The sequence below is a fragment of the Talpa europaea genome, assembly GCF_964194135.1.
Source record: "Talpa europaea genome assembly, chromosome: 1".
Lineage (NCBI taxonomy): Eukaryota > Metazoa > Chordata > Mammalia > Eulipotyphla > Talpidae > Talpa > Talpa europaea.
In genome coordinates, this window is record NC_140073.1 from 32569002 (window position 1) to 32590420 (window position 21419).

Sequence of the window (21419 nt, forward strand, 5' to 3'; positions counted from 1 at the left end):
TCATGCACCCCCACCCCACCTGGTTAGAAGGGAGGCCCCCGCCCCACTTCCAGCAGAGGGAAGGGCCCCAAGTCTGTGTCAGTCATGTGATCAACGCAGAGCAACCTCCCCGGAAACATTCATAAGTTTAATCCACGCCAGTAATAAAATCGCATTACATTTCTCATAAAATAAATGTTCCCATTTATATACAGAAGACAGACTGTACAGGCCCAGCCCGGCCCCAGGAGGGGTCACACACAGACAGGCGCGGCGAGGAAAGGCCGCCCCTCCCATTGAGGACGGAGGAGTTCTGACGCAGCAGGAGAGTGGCTGGCCAGCTGGGCGAGTGGGCGGCGGGCAGACGGACAGATGGACAGATGAGCCTGGAGGCCAGGCGCCAGGCGGGCGTTACTGAACTTGGGATTCAAAGGTGCCATTGAGCTGCCCCTCCTCATAGTCCATCTGACACAAGATCATGTTGTTCTTCAGGAAGAATTTGTCTCCCACACAAAATCTGGAAAATCCAAGCAGGAGAGAGAGGCCATGGAGGGTCCCAGTGGGTAGCGTGGGCTCCAGACAGGACCCAGACTGGTTCCAGAGGTAGACATGGGAGAAGTGAGGTCCTGGGGTGTTTTCTCCTTGAATTTTCCAGAGGGAATCCCCCAAAAGTCCCATAGTAAATCTGGCTGATCACCCTGGGTCAGCAGAGCCCTTGACCAGACCCTGCACCTTAGGGTGAAGGACAGAGAGACAGACAGACAAGCCTGGGCCATGGGCCTTCCATCGTCTGGTCTCCAGTGGAGGAATAGGGTTGGTAGGAAGATTTAGGAATAATTCACCTCAGTCCAAGAGAAGGAAAAGAGAGAGGACAGCGAAACAGAAGACGAAGAGAAAAGAGATGGACAGAGGAGAGACGGGGATGAAGGAAGGATAAAATGGTTGATTTTTCCACCGCACTCTTTCCTTCCCCTCGTGAAGAGGACGGCGCGGTGGCAGGCCTCTTCCTCTAAAGAGAACCTGGGGCTTCCCGGAGCATCTTTCCAGGAGGAGATGACCCATTTTCCATCCTACGCAAAGCCAGATTTGGCCCCGCCTTCCAGTCTTTCTCAAGTGTTAGAGGATTCAGCCCTTTCTCCCCAAAAGTCCCCAGTCAGTTGAGGTCTTCAGAAGGACCCCAGGGTCACAAGCCCAGTCCCAGCAGAGCCCAGTCCCACCACCAGGTGGCACTGCAACTTCACTGAGCCCCCCAAGCAGTGAGTCTGACCCCGGCCCTAGGCTGACCTGGGCCCTGCAGATCTCTCTGGACCTCACCCTCCAGGCACACTGTTGTATGAGCTCTTTCCTGACCTGGGGGCCCCTGAGATAGGTCCTGCCTACGGGTGCTAGGCCTCCACCCAGGAAGGTTCTGGTTTGTTGGATACCTGGGGGTGGACAAAGGATTGGAGCACAGAGTAGACCTCAAAGGGAGGCTGAGCTGGAACCAGAATCACAGGAGTGGGGTGAGCAGTAAATGGCCTTTACCTGAAGGGATCTTGCCCTGCAGGTCTGGGATTCCCTTCTTGCTAGAAGGTACATGCGTGTGCATGCACATATGCAGGGCATAAGGCATACATACAGAACACTGTACACACACATTTCAAATACACATGAACATGCACGCTGGTCATGCTCACACAGCAACACACGCCCATTGTACATGGATGCTTGGAAGCACATGTGCGTGTGCCTATTGATTCCATCATACATACATGTGGACGTGACATTTAAAAACACATAATGGTAGTATGGCTGAGCAATCTAACTATGCACACATGCATGACGTTTTCACACTGTGCATGCACAAGAAGCCCCTGCACATCCTTTCCATTCAAGCAGGATGCACCCATGCACACGCACATGCAGTACTGGACTGCACACACAGGGCTAGCCCCAGGGCTGAGGCTTACACCAAGCACACATTTCCATGGGCATGCTCACGGCCACATGCACACACAGCCGCATAAACACACAGAACCCACTTTGGACTGCACGCCTCTACTGCAATCCAGACCCATCCCAGCAGGCATCAGCTGGGGCCTGGTGTATGTACTAGGTCTACTACCAGTCCAGCACTCACCTCTGGTTGCACAGCTGGCAGGCAAAGCAGTCGAGGTGGTACACATTGTCCCGGGCCCGCATCACCATCTCGAAGGCCGGGATCAGCTTGCTGCAGGCGGCACAGTTTCCTGTGGTGCCAAAGAGCCTGGGAATGGAAGGTGCAGAAGGTTCAGGGGCCAGCCAGAGAGCCAGAGGCGGTCGAACAGGGGAGCTGTCTCCACCCAGGGATCCACATACCCTCACCTCTATGGCCTGAACAAGGAGGGAGGGGCGTCTAGTCAGCCTGGAGCTCAGGTTTCTGAGAATCAGCACATTCATCCAGGGAGGGCAGGGTAGGGGCTTGGGGCTGGGCTGACAGGCTCCCACTGAGGCCCCTCAGGGGCCCACGAGGCTGGACCTTGAGCAGGACTCCAGACTCACTAGCCTGAATTTAGACACAGTTCACCCATTACAGGCTGTATGTCCTCAGTCAAGTATCTCTGAGCCTCCTTTATTTTAACTGTAAAAAGGAACTGAAAAATCTTTCACAGACTTGTGAAAACTTTTGCAAATTCCCCATCACAACTCACTTAGGAGACACCTCTATTGTGTGTTCCATGTGCCAGATGCTATTCGAAGGGTTTTACCAAGATCAACTCATCACGTCCTGACAACAGTCCTCAGAAGGGATCATTTTACTCTTGCCTGTCCCTTTTTCCTTTCCCTGGGTCTGTTTATCCTTCTTTATTTTTTTTTTCTTTTTAAAGATTTATTTATTTATTTATACAAGCACCGGGTACAGTCAGAAGCGCGGGAGGGTGAGAGAATTCACCAGAGCCAGAGCGGGGAGCAGAGCAGGCAGAAGGACCGAAGCACACTGCTGAGGGGAGCAGCGGGCGGCAGGAGAGGTCTGCGCGCCATGTGGGACCCTCCTCCGGTGGCCGGGGAGTAGCCGGGGATCGAACCGGCGCCTCCGAGGCCGCGGGCAGCTTCGCAACCCAGCGCTCAACCGCTGCGCCACCGGGGAGGCCCTGTTTATCCTTCTTTAAAATGAGGGTGCGGAATTAGATGGTCTTGTTCAAAGATGTTTCTTAAACAGGCCTATACCAAAAGGGAGCTCCAGGCACATCTGGCCTAATGCCTCTGAGTCAGAGACTCCTCCTCTTAGCTTCTGGTTGCAAAACCAGGCGGAGGCCCAGGGCGCTCAGTCCCTCCACATGCAGGCCAGTTCTTGGCTGGATGTTCCAATGGTCTGAGCCAGCCAGGCTCCTCCTCATTTCTTTTCTGCACACTGACAGAGCAAGCCCCATATGCAGCAAGGGAGCTGAGAGGCAAGCAGGAGGCCCCTCTAATCCCTGATTTGTCCAGCTCAAGCTCAGGCGCCTGCAGATGAGCTTGGTTCCATTATTCATCAGCCTGAGCTGCCTGGTGGCTCAGATTAAGGCAGACAAAGGCTGGGCCACAGCATCTGCCTGCAACAGGGGCTTTCTCGCCCAGTCCAATGAGCCATGGCTACAGAGTGGGCTCTGGATAGTTTTCCTCTGAGGTTGAGCAGCTCAAGGAAGCCCCACCCTACCTGGCCCACTGGCCTATCTGGCCACAGAGTCATGCCTTGGCCTCTGCCAGAGCCCAGGAAAATACCTTCAGGCTCTAGTAGCTGCCAGGGCCCAGAATGTGTGGGGGTGCTTTGCTCTGCTGACAAGCCCATCCTGCACCCTGTCCTCCCTCTCTGGGTCCTGTGTCTACCACCTCCCCTTAGTCTGGTTGCCCCCAGGTGATGTCCCAAATCTCTAGACTTAGGGGCCCTTTCCAGGTCACTGAGGGGTGACTTCCCAGGAGCATCCTTCCTTAGCCCCTTTCCCTGGCCTCAGCCACTCTCCTTCACCCCAGCCAGGAGCTCTGACTCACAGATCCCGGCTTACTGCTCCGCTTTAAGAAAACCCCTGCAAAAGGCAAAAGCTAAAAGACAAGGAACAGCACATAAATCTTAGGTTCTTCAGGAAAATAGAGGAGCCTCCTCTGATAACCCTATCCCCAACATGCCCAGACCTGAGCAGAGGGAGCCCCACAAAACCCTTGCCCTGCCTGCCCTATTAATTAACGCGATGGGCTTCCTCCCCCCAAGGCCGGTCACCACCCAGCAGACTGCGTGCAAGCCAAATGCAGATGCTGGGCTTCAGCCAAGGCCCCTGCTCTGTGGCCTCCTTCCAACCTTGCTGATGTCATGAATGGCCTAAGGGAGGGTTTATTGGGGAGGCAGCCCCAGGGACTGCCATCCAGGCTATGGGGGAGGTAGGCTCGAGCACTGAGGAACACACGGCCAGAGGGTTATTTTTTTCACCACTTCACAGAACAGTAAACTGAGGCTCGGAGGTTAGAAGCCAAAGGCTCAGATCACATTCAACCCAGACCTTGAAGCTCTAGAAGCAGACCTTCTCCCAGGTTCTGGCTACTTGCCAGGCTCCCCAGACACCAGAGGCCTAATCCCAGGACCCTCCTGGAAAGGGGGAGAGGTGGGAAGGGAGACTTCAAGCAGGAAGGGCACAGGAAGTCTGAGTTTCCCCACCTGCTCCTGGAGGCTCCCTAAGTATCCCTTCCCAGACTGCAGGGACAGGGGCAGTCAGAAGTACCTTGCGGAGGCCGGGGCAGAGCCAGTTGGTGCTGTCAGGAAGCCTGGCCAGGACCCATGCTGGGCAACGAGTCCAAGGTATTAAAGGCATGATATTAAAGCCCCCTGGCCTCAGGGGCTCTGTGGGCATCTTTGGGCAAGGGCAGGGGGTGAACGGACACACAGGCCATGCGCACAGCTGGGTCTAGAGTCCCAGCAGGCTGAGGCTGGACCTTGGAGGAAGGGGCTTTCTGACAGCAGGTGGAGGTGGCCTACCTCAGGTAGTCGCGCCGGCACAGGATGAGGTTGGCCTTGGTGTACAGGGTGGAGCCCACCTCGCCCAGGCGGCAGTCGCAGCAGGCACACTTGAGGCAGTCCTCGTGCCAGTACTTGTCCAGCGCCTTCAGCAGGTAACGGTCCTTGATCTTGCGGTTGCAGCCCGCACAGCCCTTTTGCTTGCCTTTGGGCTGGACGGAGAGCATCGGCACACCTGCAGACGGACAGGAGATAGACAGAAGGAAGCCAGTTGGGCCTTGCAGCTCTGGGCCTCGGGGTGTTCCCAGGAGACCCCACTTCCTCCCCAGTAGCCTCCTGGGTGATATTCTTCGCACTGCCTGCCACAGTCTGTTCCCCTGCCCTGTGAAGGACCCTCAAGAGGCTGTAGGCAAACTTGGGGAGCCCAAGTGTGCTCCGCAGCAGGGCATATGTCACCTGGAGACCTGCCCACTCCCCTCCTTGCCCATCCGGTCACACCCTCTGACATGGTCCAGTCCACGGTGGGCCCAAAGGCCTCCTTGTGCAGCCAGCATCCCTGACTCTCTTAGCAGCCTTAAAGCAGAGTCTCATAAGAGGCTTGAGGTCCCCTAGAGCTCCAGGACCCTTCCTCCACCTCAAGACTTTCTCACATTGTGTGTGCGTTTGACCATTTGGGCCTAAGAGCCAGGCTTCCAATCTCTCAGTCTATTCATGCAGCGCCAAGGAAGTGTCAAAGGCAGTGTGACACCCCCGTGACAGCCCCAGTGGAAGCCAGCTCTGGAGCCCCTGCAGGTACGGGCAGAAGGTGGTGAGGCCTGGCCAAACTGGGGTGCTCCTCGGCAGTGCTTCCAGCTAGACTCAAACCGCCTGCCCCGACCTGAGGGAGAGGAGGCTCAGAGCTTCAGGACCATTGCTCATCCCTTCAGGATAAGAGTCTCTGAGCCACTGGCCTTCCTTCAGGCCCCTGCAAGCTTCCTGACATGACCAGGTACCTAGTACAAAGGGCACTCAACATGGTGTTCACGCAGGGAGGGACAGGCCTCCTGTCAGGCGGGTGCACTCACATGCACCCATGCGGACAAGGCCCAGTGCAGAGGCGTGTGCACAGCAGCACAGGTTCCTTGTCCCCAGCCCCAGTGACACGGGAGTGACCACAGGGAAGGACAATTGCAGAGATGTTGGGGCAGACGTCCTCCATGAGCCTGAGTGTCCATGTGGAACCCTGAGACTCGAGTGTTGGGGAGACCTGGCTTGGAAGGGAATGCAGCAAGTCTCAGAAGCCCCAATCTGAGAGCTCCTCCTGGAGGGGAACCTGGGTTGATAAGAGAGGCCAACTCTGGAAAGTTCACCCCTTTCTTCCTGCTTGACTTTCCAACAAGCCCCTGAAGTCTGTCCTCCTGGCCCCATCCTCTCGAAAGTTCCCCTTATGTTCTTGGACTCTGGGTTCAGCTCTCATCCTCTCGCATGAGACCCCCCTAGGGTTTCCATCCCCACTGTCCCCAGCCCCGAGTCTCAGCTGCTTGGATACTTGCCTTCCCTTTCTCTCCCTCTTCCTGGGGTCACCCTTCCTCAGGGGAAACCAGCCACCAAGGAGCCTCAGTCTCAGAATGCACAGGTGTCAGGTTAGCGGGTTTCCAGGCAAATGCTCTCATTTTATGGACAGGGCAACTGAGGCCCAGGCAGCCCCAGGGGTCACGTCAGTGACCTATCAGGCTGGCCCTGGGTGTGGAGCCTTCCCTCCTGTGTGCTTTCTCAACCTCACTGCCTCTCAGATTTTTCTTAGAGAGGGGGTGACCCTTGGCCAGGGTACCCCTCAAAACCTAAGAGCAGGAGGGCAAGTGAGGGCAAGGAGGAGGTGTCGACTGCAGGGGGCTCTCTCCTTTCTCCCTCCTTAGCCCCACAGGACCCATCTGCAGCTGGGAAATATGCCGCCTAATTTCCTTAATGCAGCTCTAAAGGTTAATTGGTCTGAGAGAGTGGTAGGGCTCAGGATGGCTGTTCTCAGTCTTGCCCATGTCTCCTCTGTATGGGCCAGTGTGGTCAGAGACTGCTGAGAAGGCTGCAGAGGCCAGCTGGGGAGCAGGCATCCTGGGAGCTAAGGCCTAGTCTAAGGACCTGGTTTGTGGGGAGGTCCGGGGACTCCCAAGGTAGGGACTATTGTACCAGGGGCCCCTGGAGGAACAGCTAGTCAGCGCAGCTATGCATAGAAATACCAACTTGGAAAATCTCAGGCCTGGCCTCTAGCCTAGCACCCCCAAGGCTGATTCCTCATTGCTCACCTGGGCTAGCAGCATGCCCGTTCCCTTCCCAGCTGTCCTGTACTCTCAGTAGTTATCCTTTGCTGTCAATGGGGGGATGGGAGGGTGGTGTGTGTGTGTGTGTGTGTGTGTGTGTGTGTGTGTGTAAAATCCATACTTAGGAGATATACCTGGCCTGTTAAGTTACACCTCAAATGAAGGGGGACCCCAGCACGAGGAGCATCTGTTTGCTCCATCTTCTATCTGGCTTGCTCCTGGAACAGGCTGGCCTGCATGTGAACTGCAGCACTGGCCCCAATTCCACCACCAAGGGGACCTGGCACTACAGGGCCCCTGAGGCCATGAGGAATGAGGCTACACTGTCTAGCTCCCTGCCTGTGCCGGGGCTGGACCTGGCACATGCAGGGCTCTATAAGGCTCTGACCCCCGGCTCTAGGGCACTCAACTCTGCTTCCTGGGCCCTGGTGAGCCCACAAGAGCCAAGTATCTGCCAGGGTCTGACGTCCACCGAAACATGAAGCACCACGGCCAGCCTAACTGGAAGGCCCCCGAGCATCTGCGGGACCTTGATCTTTCACTGCCTGGAAAGGCTGAGGTCCAGGTGAAATCTGACTCACCCCTCCCTTCTTTACAGAGCACCCCCACTATGTGTGCTCTCACTGGGCTAGTCCAGGAGGCTTGAAAACCTGTAGGGAGGTACAGGGGCCTTGAGGTGACATCTATGGATTTTTGCTACCCAAACGGAGTGAGATGCTCCCCCGAGGGTCCAGGCTGTCCCTCTCTGCCTTGTCTCCCCAGCCCCCCACTCAGCCTGCTAGTCTGCCCCTGCAGACACCTCTTCTCTCCCTCCCTCCCTTGGCTGGCTCTGGGAGCTGAGCCTCGGGCCATGCACTTTCCATTAAGGAGATAGCATCCCCTTGCTGAAGTCCATTTGGGATCCATTTTAGTGTTATCTAAAAATCAAATCTACATGGTAATCCTTTTAATGTACTCCTGACTTTAGAAAAAAAAACCAGCTTTGCGCTCCTTCAGGAAAGGTTTTAAAGCATTACCCAGTAATTACTACTCACCCATGAAAACAGTGATATTTTACAATAGGTGATGTTTGCACCTACATGCACACACAGGAAGTAGCTCAGAGGCACACACAGGACCCAGCAAAATAAACCAGTTTACTAACCCATGTGTTTCCCCACCCAAATCTCAGGGTATTGGGGGATGACATTTGAGGGGAAGTAGGCCAAACCCCGAGCCCACCTCTCCCCAGGGCTGGCTGACAGTGGAAGGAGGCAGCCTCTCAGTCTGACTCATCCCACTGCCAGACACTTACCCTCAGCTCTTTAATCTGGGGAAAAGCCAGACAGCCCCAGTGACTGGGAGGGACTGCCAGAGGTCACTCAGCTCTTCCCACATCCTCCCCGCAGCCAGAAGAGAAATCCTCCTCCTCACACAACACCCCAGGGTGACCTGCCAGGTTAGACCCAGTCCTCAGCAATTCCTGCTCACCTATCTGGCCAGGCTGCCCCTAAACACAGCTCATGGAGTGCCCCAAACTGCCAAGCCTGCTAGCTCCTGGTACCACCAATCCCTCCACCTTGGACAGCGGGCTGGGCCTGGCTGCAAAGGTCTCCAGTCATCTCCCAAGGTGCTCCTCTAAGGTCATTCCTCCTGCAGAGAATGCCCCACCCAATCCCAGGTCACTCCAGGCTATGCCCTGGGGCTCCCCTGCTAGCAGCCATGGTGGCCACCACTGGCAACGCTACCTGGCATTTGAAGGCCCTCCCATATGCCAGAATGTCCTGCTTGGCACACTGGGTCTTCTCCCTGCAGAATTCTAGAATAATATCTCTTTTCATCCTGAAAATGGATCTTCTTTGCTTCTGCCCCAAGGTCTTCACTCCGTCACTGCCCCAGGAAGAAATGCCTGGGCCAGACCATTCTACACTCCCCTGAAGGTCAGAGTCGCCAATGGGGTTGAAGCTAAGAGCACAGACCTTGGGCCTCCTTAATGGCACAGCACTATGAAGCTATCTACAGCCTCTACAGCACAAGTTCAATCCCTGGCCAGCCAGGGAGCTACCCACATGGCGCAGCAGACCTCTCCTGGCTCGCCTGCTGCTCCCCTCAGCAGTGTATTTTGTCAGTCTGCCTGTTCTGCTCCCCACTCTGTCTATGGTGAATCCTCCCCACACCTGGCCTGTACCCCAGTTCTTGTATGCATAAATAAATAAATTTTAAAAAAAAAGAGCACAGACCTTGAACTCAGAGAGCCTACTTTCCAGTCTGGGAACTCCAAGTCACTGTGGGACCTGGAGCAAATTCCTTTACCTTCCTGACTTGCATCTGTGAAATGGGGCCATGATAGCTTCTCCAGACAGTGTAGTGAGGAGAGACTACGGTTATGCCCATGAAGCCACAGCAAGAGTGTGGCACCCAGGAGGCAGAGCACAGCATCTGGGAGTGTTATTAACATGCACCTCAGGATACCTCCTGCTCTGATGTTTGTTTTTTCCTTTAAGTTTTAATCCTGACATAATTTCAAATGTTCAGAAAAGTTGCAAGAATAGAAAGAACTGTATTCCCTTCAACCAGATTCCCTAAATAAAACACCTTAAACCATATTCACTTTATCTTTCCATAGCTATCTACCTACCTGTTTGTAATTTTTTCCTGACTCATTCAAGTGTGGTTTCAGATATGAGCCCTTTCTATCCCTAACCAAGCTGGTGTGTATTTTTTAAAAGCAAGGCCATTCCATCATATAACCACAGTACAAATTCAAAACCAGCAATTATTGCTGACATAATACTATTATCTAGTCTGTAGGCCTCATTCAGATTTCACCAGTTCCCCCAATGATATCTTTTATGGCAAAATAAAAATATGGATTTGTGCAATGCATTCAGCTGTCAATTTGGTCTACTGAAATCTGGAAGAATTCCTAAGACTGTGTGTTTTTTTAAGACACTGGCCTTTTTGCAGAACACAGGCCCATTCTTTTATGGAATATCTTTCGATTTAAGATTGCCTGACACCTCTATATGATTTTACCTGCTTTATGCCTCACTATTCCTGCCTGTAAATGGGTATGAAAGTAGTTAGCCTCTCCTGAAGTGACCGTGACAAGTCAAGTTCATCTATGTGAAGTGCTGAGGACGAACTGCACCTGGCTGTCAGGAGTTGTTTCTGATGAGTGTGACCCTATTCAGCACATGGGTAAGGACCACCTTAGTCACTGCTCCTGCTCAGGTCCCTAAAATAGAGATGGATATTGATTTTGAAGAGGATAAACTGATTGAATGTGCCACAGTGGTTAACGTCACACAGAAACTGGCCGGAATCCAGCATTACCCTAAGGACTGTCTAGCAGTCACTGAAATGTGTGCAGAGGGAGGCCACCCTTCTGTCTGGAGGGCTGTGTCAGTGAACAGTCAAATGGGAAGGGGTTGCTTTGGTAGCTCAGGGGGTGACATCTCAGGAAAGTCTCTCTGGCTGCTCTGGGGACAGACTAGGGGACACAGGCAGGGCCAGCCTTGTGGTTTCTTGTAACCTCTCCATGGGCCTTGGTGCCAAAGCAGCACCCACATGGCACAACACAGCTGCCAAGTGCAGTTATGGGGTTCTCCCTCCTCACCATGGGCACCCCTCCCCTCCTCTGGGGCAGGTGGAAGCCTGGGGCTGGGCTTTCCCAGGGCTAACAGCAATTCCCAGGGAGATAACACTGCCTAAACACTCAGCAGTGCTGAGTATAGTGAGGAGAGACTACGGTTATGCCCATGAAGCCACAGCAAGAGTGTGGCACCCAGAGGGGCAGAACACGATTGCCTTAGGAGATCAAGTAGCATGGCTGTTCCCATTTCAACAATGGAAAAACTGAGGCATAAGAAAGGTTATGGCTTCTCATGAGTCACAGTGCGGGGGTTCATACCCAGCCTGTCCTCTGGGCGCAAGCACTGGCCCATCTGCTATGGTGCTGGGCTGTGTGCTGCTAACCTCTGAGGTCTAGCAGACCGACCCAGGTGGGAGACATGGCAGAGACCAGAAGATGCACAAGGTACACAGATGCAGGACACAAGTGCGAAAACACACAGCAGCACAGAAATACTTACATGTGAACACCTAATAGTACCTCGGTCCACGAGTGTGGGGCTGTGTCTTTTGTTCACCCCATGACACTTTTATTTCAGTGCCCAGAACAGAACGAGCAAATAACAGGTTATCAGTAAATAGAACAAAAATACACACCCATGCATCTAGGCACACACATGCATGGTGTTCCTGTGAACACACACCCTTGCACAGATGCACACATATGCAGGAGCAGCCACAGGCATGTTTATACTTTTAGAAAACTGTGTTTCCAAGAAGTAGGTCATAGCTCAAAATCAAGTTCCAGTCTGAGTAAAAGGCCACAAGAGGCCTGGTGCTCTGCCCCCAATACTTCCCCAAGGAAATGGAGGAGTGTGAGCCCCTAGGTTGTGCCCATGAGCCACATGGAACACTGTAAATTATCCAGAAAATCAGCCCCACGACCATCACACACACTTCAGTTGCTAGGGGAGTGGAGGTGGCAGGGTCAGTGGCCTTTGGGGTCTGGGTCCCTTTCACCAGCTAGGTGCTCAGACCCACCTGGGCTTACACCCGGGCCCAGAAATGCAGAGCAGGATCGCAAGCAGAGCCAGCCAGCCACCCCTCCCCGGCATCAATCCCGTTTAATAAGGAAATTTGAAAGTGTAATCTAATTCTGCAGAATCTCTTTAAATCTCGTTTTCTCAGAAGTAACTTCATTTCACATGGACACATCCAGCCTTGTGAGAAGGCCTCCATTTCACACCAGTTTTATCTCCACAATTTCTCGTCTCACTGCACTCCTATCCCAGGGCCTTGCCATGTGGCAGGCGAGGCCTGAACTAATAGCATTTCCTACTCATTTGGAATCAAAAGCCAACGAGAACAACTGTTGAAACGTGTGGCTACAGTCACCTAGAGCACACTCATTACTGCCCCCTGTGTGCACCCATCTGCAGGGCGTGCTTATTGGGTTAAATGAGGGAGAGAGGCTGACTCTTGGGCCTTCCAACACCCTACTGGGGCAGAGGGAGGGAGATCGGGGCTCAGCTCATGAGGTGGTGGTCAGCTCAATGGAGAGACTGGCACCTTTGACTTAGAGATGCAGGTAGTATAGATACCAAGGCTAGGGAGTCCTCCAGAGACAGCCCCAACTCAAATTCTGGCATTTATTCACTTGCTGAATGGGGACAGTCTAAAGAATTATTTTTAAGGTTAAATTAGGTAATGGATATGAAGTACTAATAACAATGTTTAATCCATTAAACTAAAAAAGTCAGCGAAGAAAATAGAAAAGATCTTATGACCCAAACAATTCTATTCCTAGGTGTTTGCTCAACAGAAATGAGAGCTTACATCCACCAAAGGAGATGTACAAGGATATCCATAGACATTTCTTCAAAACAGTCCCATACTGAAAATAACACAAATGTTCATCAACAGTAAAATGAATAATAAATTATAGTATATTCACACAATGGAATAATATATAGCAATGAAAAAGAACAAACTCACTGAAATACACAACATGGATGAATCACACAGCATAATGTTGAGTGAAAGAAGCCAAACACAAAAAGGTACATAGTGTATAATTCTACTTACATGTAATTCTCAAATAGGTAAAACTGATCTATGGTGATATCAGAATAATGGGTATATTGTCAATTGGCAGCAAGCACGAGGAAACCTCTGAAGTCCTGGAAATGCCCTATATTGACTTGGGTGGTGTTTGAATGGATACTTACACATGTAAAAATTCATTGGACTGAATATTTGAGACTTACGCATTTTACTACATATATCTCATACCTAAAATTTTAAAAAGAACTAAGATGGACATCTCAGCGAAGACTTTGACTCTGCATACAACCTAAAATTTATCTACACTCACCTCAGCTGTTACCTCAGTGAATCCTCATATTAACGCTGAGATACTAAATGATTCCCCATGTAACAGATGAGGAAAGCGAGGCCCAGAGAGGTTCAAGCCCTTAACCAAGGGTATAAGGTGCAGGTGGCAGGGCAAAGGACTGGAGTCCCAGCCCATCAGACTCAGGAGTTCAGGCTCTTACCCAGCATGTGGCCATAACCTCTTGTGCAGCCTGGGTGAGGAAGGCTCACTGGGCAGCACTGGGTTCCCCTGTGCATCTGGATGCAAGATGATGTCATAGGGTGAGGAGGGGGCTCAGACCAGGAAAGGTCCACCCGGGCTGGGCACTGTGCCCATGCTCTGGAGGGTCATGGGCTGTTTTTCCACTCACCTACTGGTGCTTCAGAAACCATGGCTGATATGGGTCCTCAAAAGGGCTTCTGGGTGGGGCCAATAGGGGATTTGGACCAGAAACAAGGACAAAGAAGGTGCAAGGGCTGAGCAGAGGGGAAGAGGGTCTTTTTAAGGCAGAGCTAAGGAGCTTGCATTGCAGCCCTGGGAAGAGAGGGACAAAGAAGCCTTGAGACGGCACATGTCCTTGAGGGAGCACCAAGTTGTGAGGATAAAACAGTGGCTCCAGACCCAGAGTCACAATAGTGGTGGGTGCTTGTATGTGAATGAGGGGGTGAGGGAGTAGGTCCTGGGGAAGAGCTCCTGTGGAGGGGCCTGTCTGGGGTGAGAAAGCTAAAGGGGAGATCCAGCAATGACTGCCTTCTCTAAAACGTGCCAAGTTCTTCCTGGTCTCCACAATCTACCACAGTAGGGAAGGCCAAAGTAAAGCCTTGTCCAGTTGTGTCCCCAAACACCACCGTAGTCATGTTCAACCACATGAAAGCACCCCTTTTTGAAGGCCTACTATGTGCCAGATGCTTTACACATATTAGCTCTCATCACCACCACTACCCTGAGGTCAGGGAAATCACACAACCTGCCCAACAGTGAGCCCATTAAGTGGCCACATGCAGCTTCAGAGCCAGATGGCTGGCCACCAAGTGCCACCGTGTCCTGCTCTCCCCTGTGGCCAGAGGTGGCACCACATCAACATTTTTCCTAAGCAAGGGGGAAAGTGAACTTTTGCCTGGACCCAACATGGACTTTGCCAAAAGAAGACCCTCAGGAACCCCGTGCAAGGATATAGCCAAGCAAGACTGGGCCCTGGTCCCCAGTGCTGTTTCCCAGAAGGAATTCTTGCTGTGTGCTTGGGTGGAGGCAGTGCCCTCAGGTCGGGTACGCCCTAACGCATAAACCTGCAGTGACCTTTAAGCGTTTGCAGATGAAGGGGCTGAGGAGTTTCCTCACACACCTCAAGGGGCCTTGCTGTTGAGGGAAGCCAAGGCCAGCATAGCTCAGTGTCAGGCAAGAGCTTTAGGGAACCCTGCTGAGAACATGTATTGGTGAGCAGGATGGTTCTGCATTGAGAGACACTGGAACAGGCGCAAACGGAATCTGTTGTCACAGCCACGTATCATCTTCTGTGGTGCTTCAGGGAGAGGCACTTAGAAACATCAGAGGTTGCATGTGCCCTTTGGTGTTTGTCACGGGGACTAATGTTGAAGTTAATGCACAGTTAGCGGCAGTGTGTAGGCCTTCTCCCCCAATTCTGTGCTTATCTCTATAAAGTTCCAGACCTATCTTAAAACTTTTAGCCCCAAACAGGACTCTAGATCCCTTTCCCAAACCTGGCCCCTGTACGGTTACACCCAGGCGCTAACAGCCATCATCAACCAGGTGCTCAGGCCAGAAAATGAGTCCTCTTCATCCTTACCCCTTCTCTCTGCTAATTCCTGCTCCCCAGCCCACCTGCTTCTCTCCACTTCCAGAGCCACCATCCTCTTGCACCCCACAATCAGCACAAACACCCACCAGCTTCTGTGGCCAGTACCTAAGATCCACTCTTCACACTACAGCTGGAAAAATCTTTCAGAATGAAGTAGTCAGATCACTGCTCAGCTGGAAAGCTTTCCATACCTTCCAATGGGCTGAGAAAAACACCCCCTCTCTTCAGCAAGCGTAAGTATCCTCACGTGGTCCCGGCCCCTCCCAGATGGTGCCCTGGCCACACTCCAGGTCTCCCTCCTGCCTCAGGGACTTTGCACATGTCCCTGCTTCTCAGAACACCCTCCCCTGCCTCCTCGTGTGACAGGCACCTTCTCATCTTGGGTTTCAGTGTAAATGCCATCTGAGAGAAGACTTCCTTGACCTCTTAATTTCCTTATTTAAGTGATTTCCCAGTCATTTCCCTCTGAACTTTTGTCACAATTTGTAATTTTTACTTTTCTGATTTTACTTAAGAAAAATAATTGCTCTCTCTTATAAGAATATAAGGCTCATGAAGGCCTACGGGGGTGGAGGTATTATCTGCTCACTATTGTGTCCCTAGCACTGAGCCCCATAGTAGTCACTTTTCAACCATCAGTTCCATTCATGAGTGAGGAGACTGAGTAGAATCTGTCCAGATATTAGTGGCAACAATCTGCTGGCCAGAGTGGGCTGATGCAGATGGGCAGTCTCCCCAGAGATGGAAGCTTTAATCGAGCCTGCTGCCCCTGTGCCACACACTCCTAGGTACCTGTAGCTGTGTGACATGACAAAACAGGGCAAATCACATGGTGGTGGTGCCTCGGGTCCTAGGCCACCATCTAGATTTTTGAGAGGTTCAGTCAAGGCTCCAGGTGAGAAATGACAGCTCTTGTGCAAATATAAAACTGTTACCCCTTAGAGAGACAGCAATCCTGTCCTTCAGACCCAGCAGACCCACAAGTAATGAAGCCCCCTGCATGTTCCCCTGTGTGTAAATACTCCATCCTAACCCTCAGGGAGTCTGGGGGAGCAGCCCCACAGCTCAGGTACCTGCATAACCCCAGTAGCCCAGTCTTGCCATTTGCAGCTGTGTCCAAGGCACCCCTCCTTGCCCCTGCACAGACCCAGCCTCCCAGCTCCCCATCTGAGGGTCCTCTTTGACTTACAGACATGGCTACTCCTTCCTCCCATCTGTCCCGGACCTCACTGGGGACCAGTGGGAGGAAGAAGTCCCTGAAGTTTTTTTCAGAAAAACTCCAAGCCCAGGCCTTTATCTGTAGCCTCCTTCAAGCCCCATTCCACCCTGGGCTGCAGGGCCCACACGACTGAGAAACCAGCAGGGAAGCATCTGGAAGCTGCATTCCCCAGACAGCATCTCGGCAGCTCCCTGGGCATTCTCAAAGCCCGCGTCACCCATCTAATGAAACAGGGCTCCCAAGGGGCCTGCAATCTCCACAGAGGAGGAGGAGGGCACAGACTCTCAGACGAGTCTCAATTTCACAGCATCAGGGACGTGAGCACCAACGCGCTGAACCAGAAAACGAGAGTCTGGCAGGAGCTGCAGACACACCGTGAGCGCCAGGGGATCGGAGATTAGGGCTCTTCAAAATCAATTTTGAATTCAAACTTTTAAATGTGTTCTCCAGATGCAAGGAGGGGACCCTCCAGGCAGGCGCGGCCTAGCCAGCTGCTGGGTCTTGCTTCCTTCTTGAAGCAGCCCGAGCCCATCTGCTAGCCATGGTGAGATGAGAGAAGAGAGGGCAAGGGGCCTAGGAGAGACTCCAGCACCCTGGCCCCAGAGCTGCAGGGACAGAGCCCCTGGGCTCTTGCTGATAGAGGCAGCTTGGTGCCTGCTGAGGTGCTGTTTTGCGGCTTCTTGTCCAGGCCATGGCGGCTGCTCCAGCCCTCCTTTAGGCAGACCTGGACCAGATCCCCTCTCACCCCTGGGTGAGGAAACTCCACTGGATGAAGCCTGTTTCAAATATGAAATTTTGGAGTCAAACAGACAAGAATTTGTATCCTAGACCAGTCATGAGTTCCCGGGGCAAAGATCACTGGTTTAAAAGTGTACTTCCCTTCCAGAAACCTGCTGGGAGAAAGCCTGCTGTGAGTGTCCTGGGGTGCAGGCGCTGTGAAGCGAGTGATCTGAAGTCCCCCAGTGCAAAGGGGAAGACGGTCGCACGCTGGGGTGAGTCAGCAGGGCAGCCCGGCTGCTGGGAGAGCTGGTGTGGTCACAGGCTACATTACCCAAGGCCTGGCTTCTGCAGCCATGCAGCTGACAATCATGCTCTCTGTCACCTGTCAGAGCACAAGGGGAGCACTAAGCAATGTTCTGGGCCTAGCATCGTGAAAAGGACAGAGGTACACAGGGCAGCATGCCTCCTCAGGGGCATGAGCAGAACAGACTAGTCAGCTAAGCTGGAGGAAACCCCAGAGCTCAAACTAGGAGGGCCTTGGAAGGCTTGGGCCAGCAGGGCATTCTCCTGGCAGCTCCAGGTATGATGCCCCCGCTCCTGCCTTCGTCCCTGTTCAGACACATTTGTTCCTCCAAGCATATGATCAGCCCACCGCCGATGGCTTCCCCGTCTCTGGGTGGGGAAGTTAGTCCATGACAAGTCTCTCTAACCTCGATTTACACCACAGCCCAACCCCAAAGATGACCTCCCAACGCTAAGCCACACTCCTAAGACATAAACACAGGCGACTAAAAACCACTTTTCAGCTGAGGGGTAATAGAAGGGGTAGCCGAGGCCTTGAGCCCCACAAAAACCTCACAGGAATCCCCTTCCAGAATGAGGAGCACTGGGGGTGGGCGGGGATTACCAGACCACACATGAGTGAGGAGACAGGGACTCCCCAACCCCTCCCACGCCCCAGCTTGGGAGTGGGTTGCCGGCTCTGCAAGGAAATTACAACATGGGCCTGGGTAATGCTCCTTTTAGTTACAGCATAAACTGCAGCAATAAAGCGTACCTGGGGAATGTTTAGAGAAAGCACTAATGATTTCTTCCCCAGTGGTTAATAAATTCACTTCCAGATCAATTTGTTCGCGATAGAGCCCGGCGAGCGGAACCCGCGCGGCGGGTACAGCCGAGCGTGTCTTTTTCAGTATAAATGATTTATTACGATGATTAGCGGCACATAAACAATTTAAAATACAACGCTAATTAGTTTGGGGAAGAAAGGAGGGGAAAAGCCACCCTGCCTCTCTCCCCATTATGTTCTACTTCCCTAAGTGTGTACTTTTTAATTAAATCCAAATGTCACAATAAATTCAAAGTGTTTTATTACCACTCCGGCTAACTAAAGCAGTCTTGCAGCTCCCACCCCTCCCAGGAATCTGCAGATCAGACTGGGGGTGAGAGCTGGGGGCACCAGCAGGGTCTGTCCACCAACTCTTCTAGACTGGAGAACTTTCATGAGAGCCCTGGAAACTCCTGATTTCTGGTGCCCCAGGCTGCAGAATGCTGAGACCGCCCTGGAGTGTCACTTTCCCGGTCAGCCCTAGGGCTAGCTCCTCTTAACACAGACCGTGCCCAGCAGGAAGCCACCCAGCTCTCCTCAGTGGCCCCACAGCAGTCTGCGCCCTCTTCAAGCCCTCCTTGTGTGCTCTATAACCACTGTCTAACACCTTCTACATGGCTGGCATTAGGCTTGGTACTTCCTACACAACACCTGACCTAGCTCTTATTCTAGGGTTAGGAGTAGTCATTATGGTTTCAATTTTATAGATGGGAAATTGAGGCTCAGAGAGGTGGAATAACTTATCCAAAGTCATACAGCTAAAAAGTGGACTTTTAGAGAGTCCTTATTCCTATAGCACTGTTCTGCCTCAGAGCCACCTCTGGCCATGTCTGAGCCCTGATTCTGAGCACCAAGAATGGGGCATAGAACGTGGTGGCTGCTTAGGCCGAGCTGTCTTGTGTATAGAACTCCACGTTGTCCAGAGACACATTTGGGACAGGCATTCAGGGAGAGACCTAGCCTCTGATAAATCTGGGTTCAAGTTCAGGCTCTGTCATTGTCCTGAAATGTAAACTCAGTCTTTAGTTTCTCTGAGTTTCAGCTTCCCTGCCAGCAAAAATGTGGAGTAATAACACCCAAGTTAGCAACGTGCTGTGCAATCCTCAAGGAGTTATGGGAATAGTAATTACTACTACAAGCCCTTGAGATGAGCAGGGACCTGTTCATTGGAAAAACTGAAGCCAGCAGGGAAAGGTCTTATCCAATGTTCTACCAAAACTTAGCAAAGACCGGGAAAGCCCAGCAAAAACCAGGCTGCAGGCAGCCTCCCTTCCAGAAGCTCAGCTAGCCATGGATGTTTTTTCTCCTAAACATTCTTGCACTATTTATTTGAAATAGAAAACATAGAGTTACCACATGACCCAGCAATTCCACTCCTATATATATATGGAAAAGAAAACAGATGTCCACAAAAACTTGTCTATGAATGGTCACACCGCCATTATTCACAATAACTAAAAAGTAGAGATCATCCAAATGTCCATCCACTGAGGAATGGAGAAATAAAATGTGGCATCACCTACAATGGACTATTATTTGGCCAGAAAAAGGATTCAAGTTTTGATACCTGCTACAACATGGATAAAAACATTACGCTAGGTAAGAAGCCAGCCATAAAGACCACACATCATGTTATTCCATTTGTGTGAGAATAGGAAACTCCATAGAGACAGAAAGTAGATTAATGGTTACCAGGGAGGGGGGAGTAAGGAGTGACTGCTAATGGCCATGGAGCTCTTTTTAGGGTGATGAAAGGGTTTTTTTTTTTTTTTTTTAAAGCATGTGGGTTTGTTTTTTTTTTTAAATTTATTTATTTATTTAAATTTATTTATTTTTTATTTATTTATACAAGCACTGGGTACAGTCAGAAGCGCGGGAGGGCGAGAGAATTCACCAGAGCCAGAGCGGGGAGCAGAGCAGGCAGAAAGACTGAAGTACACTGCTGAGGGGAGCAGCGGGCAGCAGGAGAGGTCTGCGCGCCATGCGGGACCCTCCTCAGGTGGCCGGGGAGCAGCCGGGGATCGAACCGGCGCTGTGGAGACTGCGGGCAGCTTCGCAACCCAGCGCTCAACCGCTGCGCCACCAGGGAGGCCCTGAAAGGGTTTTTGAATTTGATAATAGCAATGGCTGGATAACTCTGTGAGTATTCCAAAAACCACTCAATTGTACACTTTAAAAAGGTTAGTTTTGTGGCATGAAAATTATCTCAATAAAGTTGTCACAATGCAAAACAAAACAAGCAACAAGAACAAAACCAATATTCCTTTGAGAACATGAGAAGCCAGTTTGTAAAGAGCTAGGTTGTGGGGTCACAGGAGGGAGCCAGGGAGGTCCAGGAGTCTGCCCTCACAGGGGAGCCAGACCCCCTACCCCATCTCCCATAGCCTCTCCACAAGGAGGGAAGGACAGCAGAGCACCTTCTTGCCTCCTTCTCCAGCCCCACCCCATCCAGAAATCTGACAGTACCTACTTCTGCAGCCCTACTCCCCAGGAAACTCAGACCCTATTGGATCCATCTTTCTTCTCTGTTCCATTTGCTTCCACCACCCTGTTCATGCTTTATCTCCCCAGACCTCTCTTTGTTGAAACTTCTGCATCCTCCGAGGCCCATGTCCTACCTGCAAACACTTGCTGCAAATTCAGCATGTCCACCGGGGAGAAGTCCCTTTTTCACACCTTAAACTTGTCCTATGTTGGGTACCACAAATGAGAAAGAGTAGGACCACAGTAAGGCCCTCCAGATTCGAAGTCGAGATTCAGTAAGGAGTGCTGTCTTCTCCCTGGATCTGTGAGTTCCCTCTGGGATAGACAAGTGCAAGCTCAGATCCAGGGTAAGAAGCTGGGTAGGAAGATGGCAAGACTGCCTTTGGATCAAATGAAATGGGCTGGAGGAAGAGATGCAGGGCCCAGGCTTGGGAAGGCACCCTTCATGACTAATCTGAGGCTGACTCAAGAAGATGAAGCACCCTGGCCAGCAAGGGGGGCCACATCTGCGCTGTGGCAGGGCTCAGGGACCTACCCTGAGCCTAACTTGGGGAACCACCAACTCAGGTTGGTACCTGGGTATGGTACCTCAGGCCTCATCCCAGCAGAGAGACCAGCTTCCAAATCTTCCAGACATGGGGAGAGCCCCACAGAATGGCCAGGACAGCTCTGTCACTTGCAAGAGATATCTGGGCTTTAAGGTAAATGAACATATACTCATTTTCTAAGTGTGAGTCTTCATGGCTTCAGTGTAGGGATGCTGTCTCGGGACACAACCCTTGAGGGAAACCATGTCCATCTTTTCCAAATTCTCTGTAAAGTCCTCTGGAGCTCTCAGGAGGAAGGGGTGGCAGAGGGAGGGCAGACAGTTACCCTTCACTTTATGTAGCCACTGCCCTCTCACCAACAATTCCTCGGGTGGGCACAGGGC

General features: G+C 52.0%; 1 protein-coding gene across 1 annotated transcript in view; it reads right to left on the minus strand.

Annotated features, from left to right (window-relative positions):
- Positions 1 to 390: 390 nt before the first annotated feature.
- The window catches only part of LMO1 (LIM domain only 1), a gene marked incomplete at both ends in the record, with an annotated part of 34664 nt that continues 13635 nt past the window's right edge, over positions 391 to 21419 (minus strand). The window contains 3 exons of the mRNA XM_084246895.1: positions 391 to 496; positions 2099 to 2224; positions 4943 to 5156. Of these exons, the coding sequence (XP_084103021.1) occupies positions 391 to 496; positions 2099 to 2224; positions 4943 to 5156 (446 nt within the window). The remainder of the gene's footprint in view (positions 497 to 2098; positions 2225 to 4942; positions 5157 to 21419) is intronic.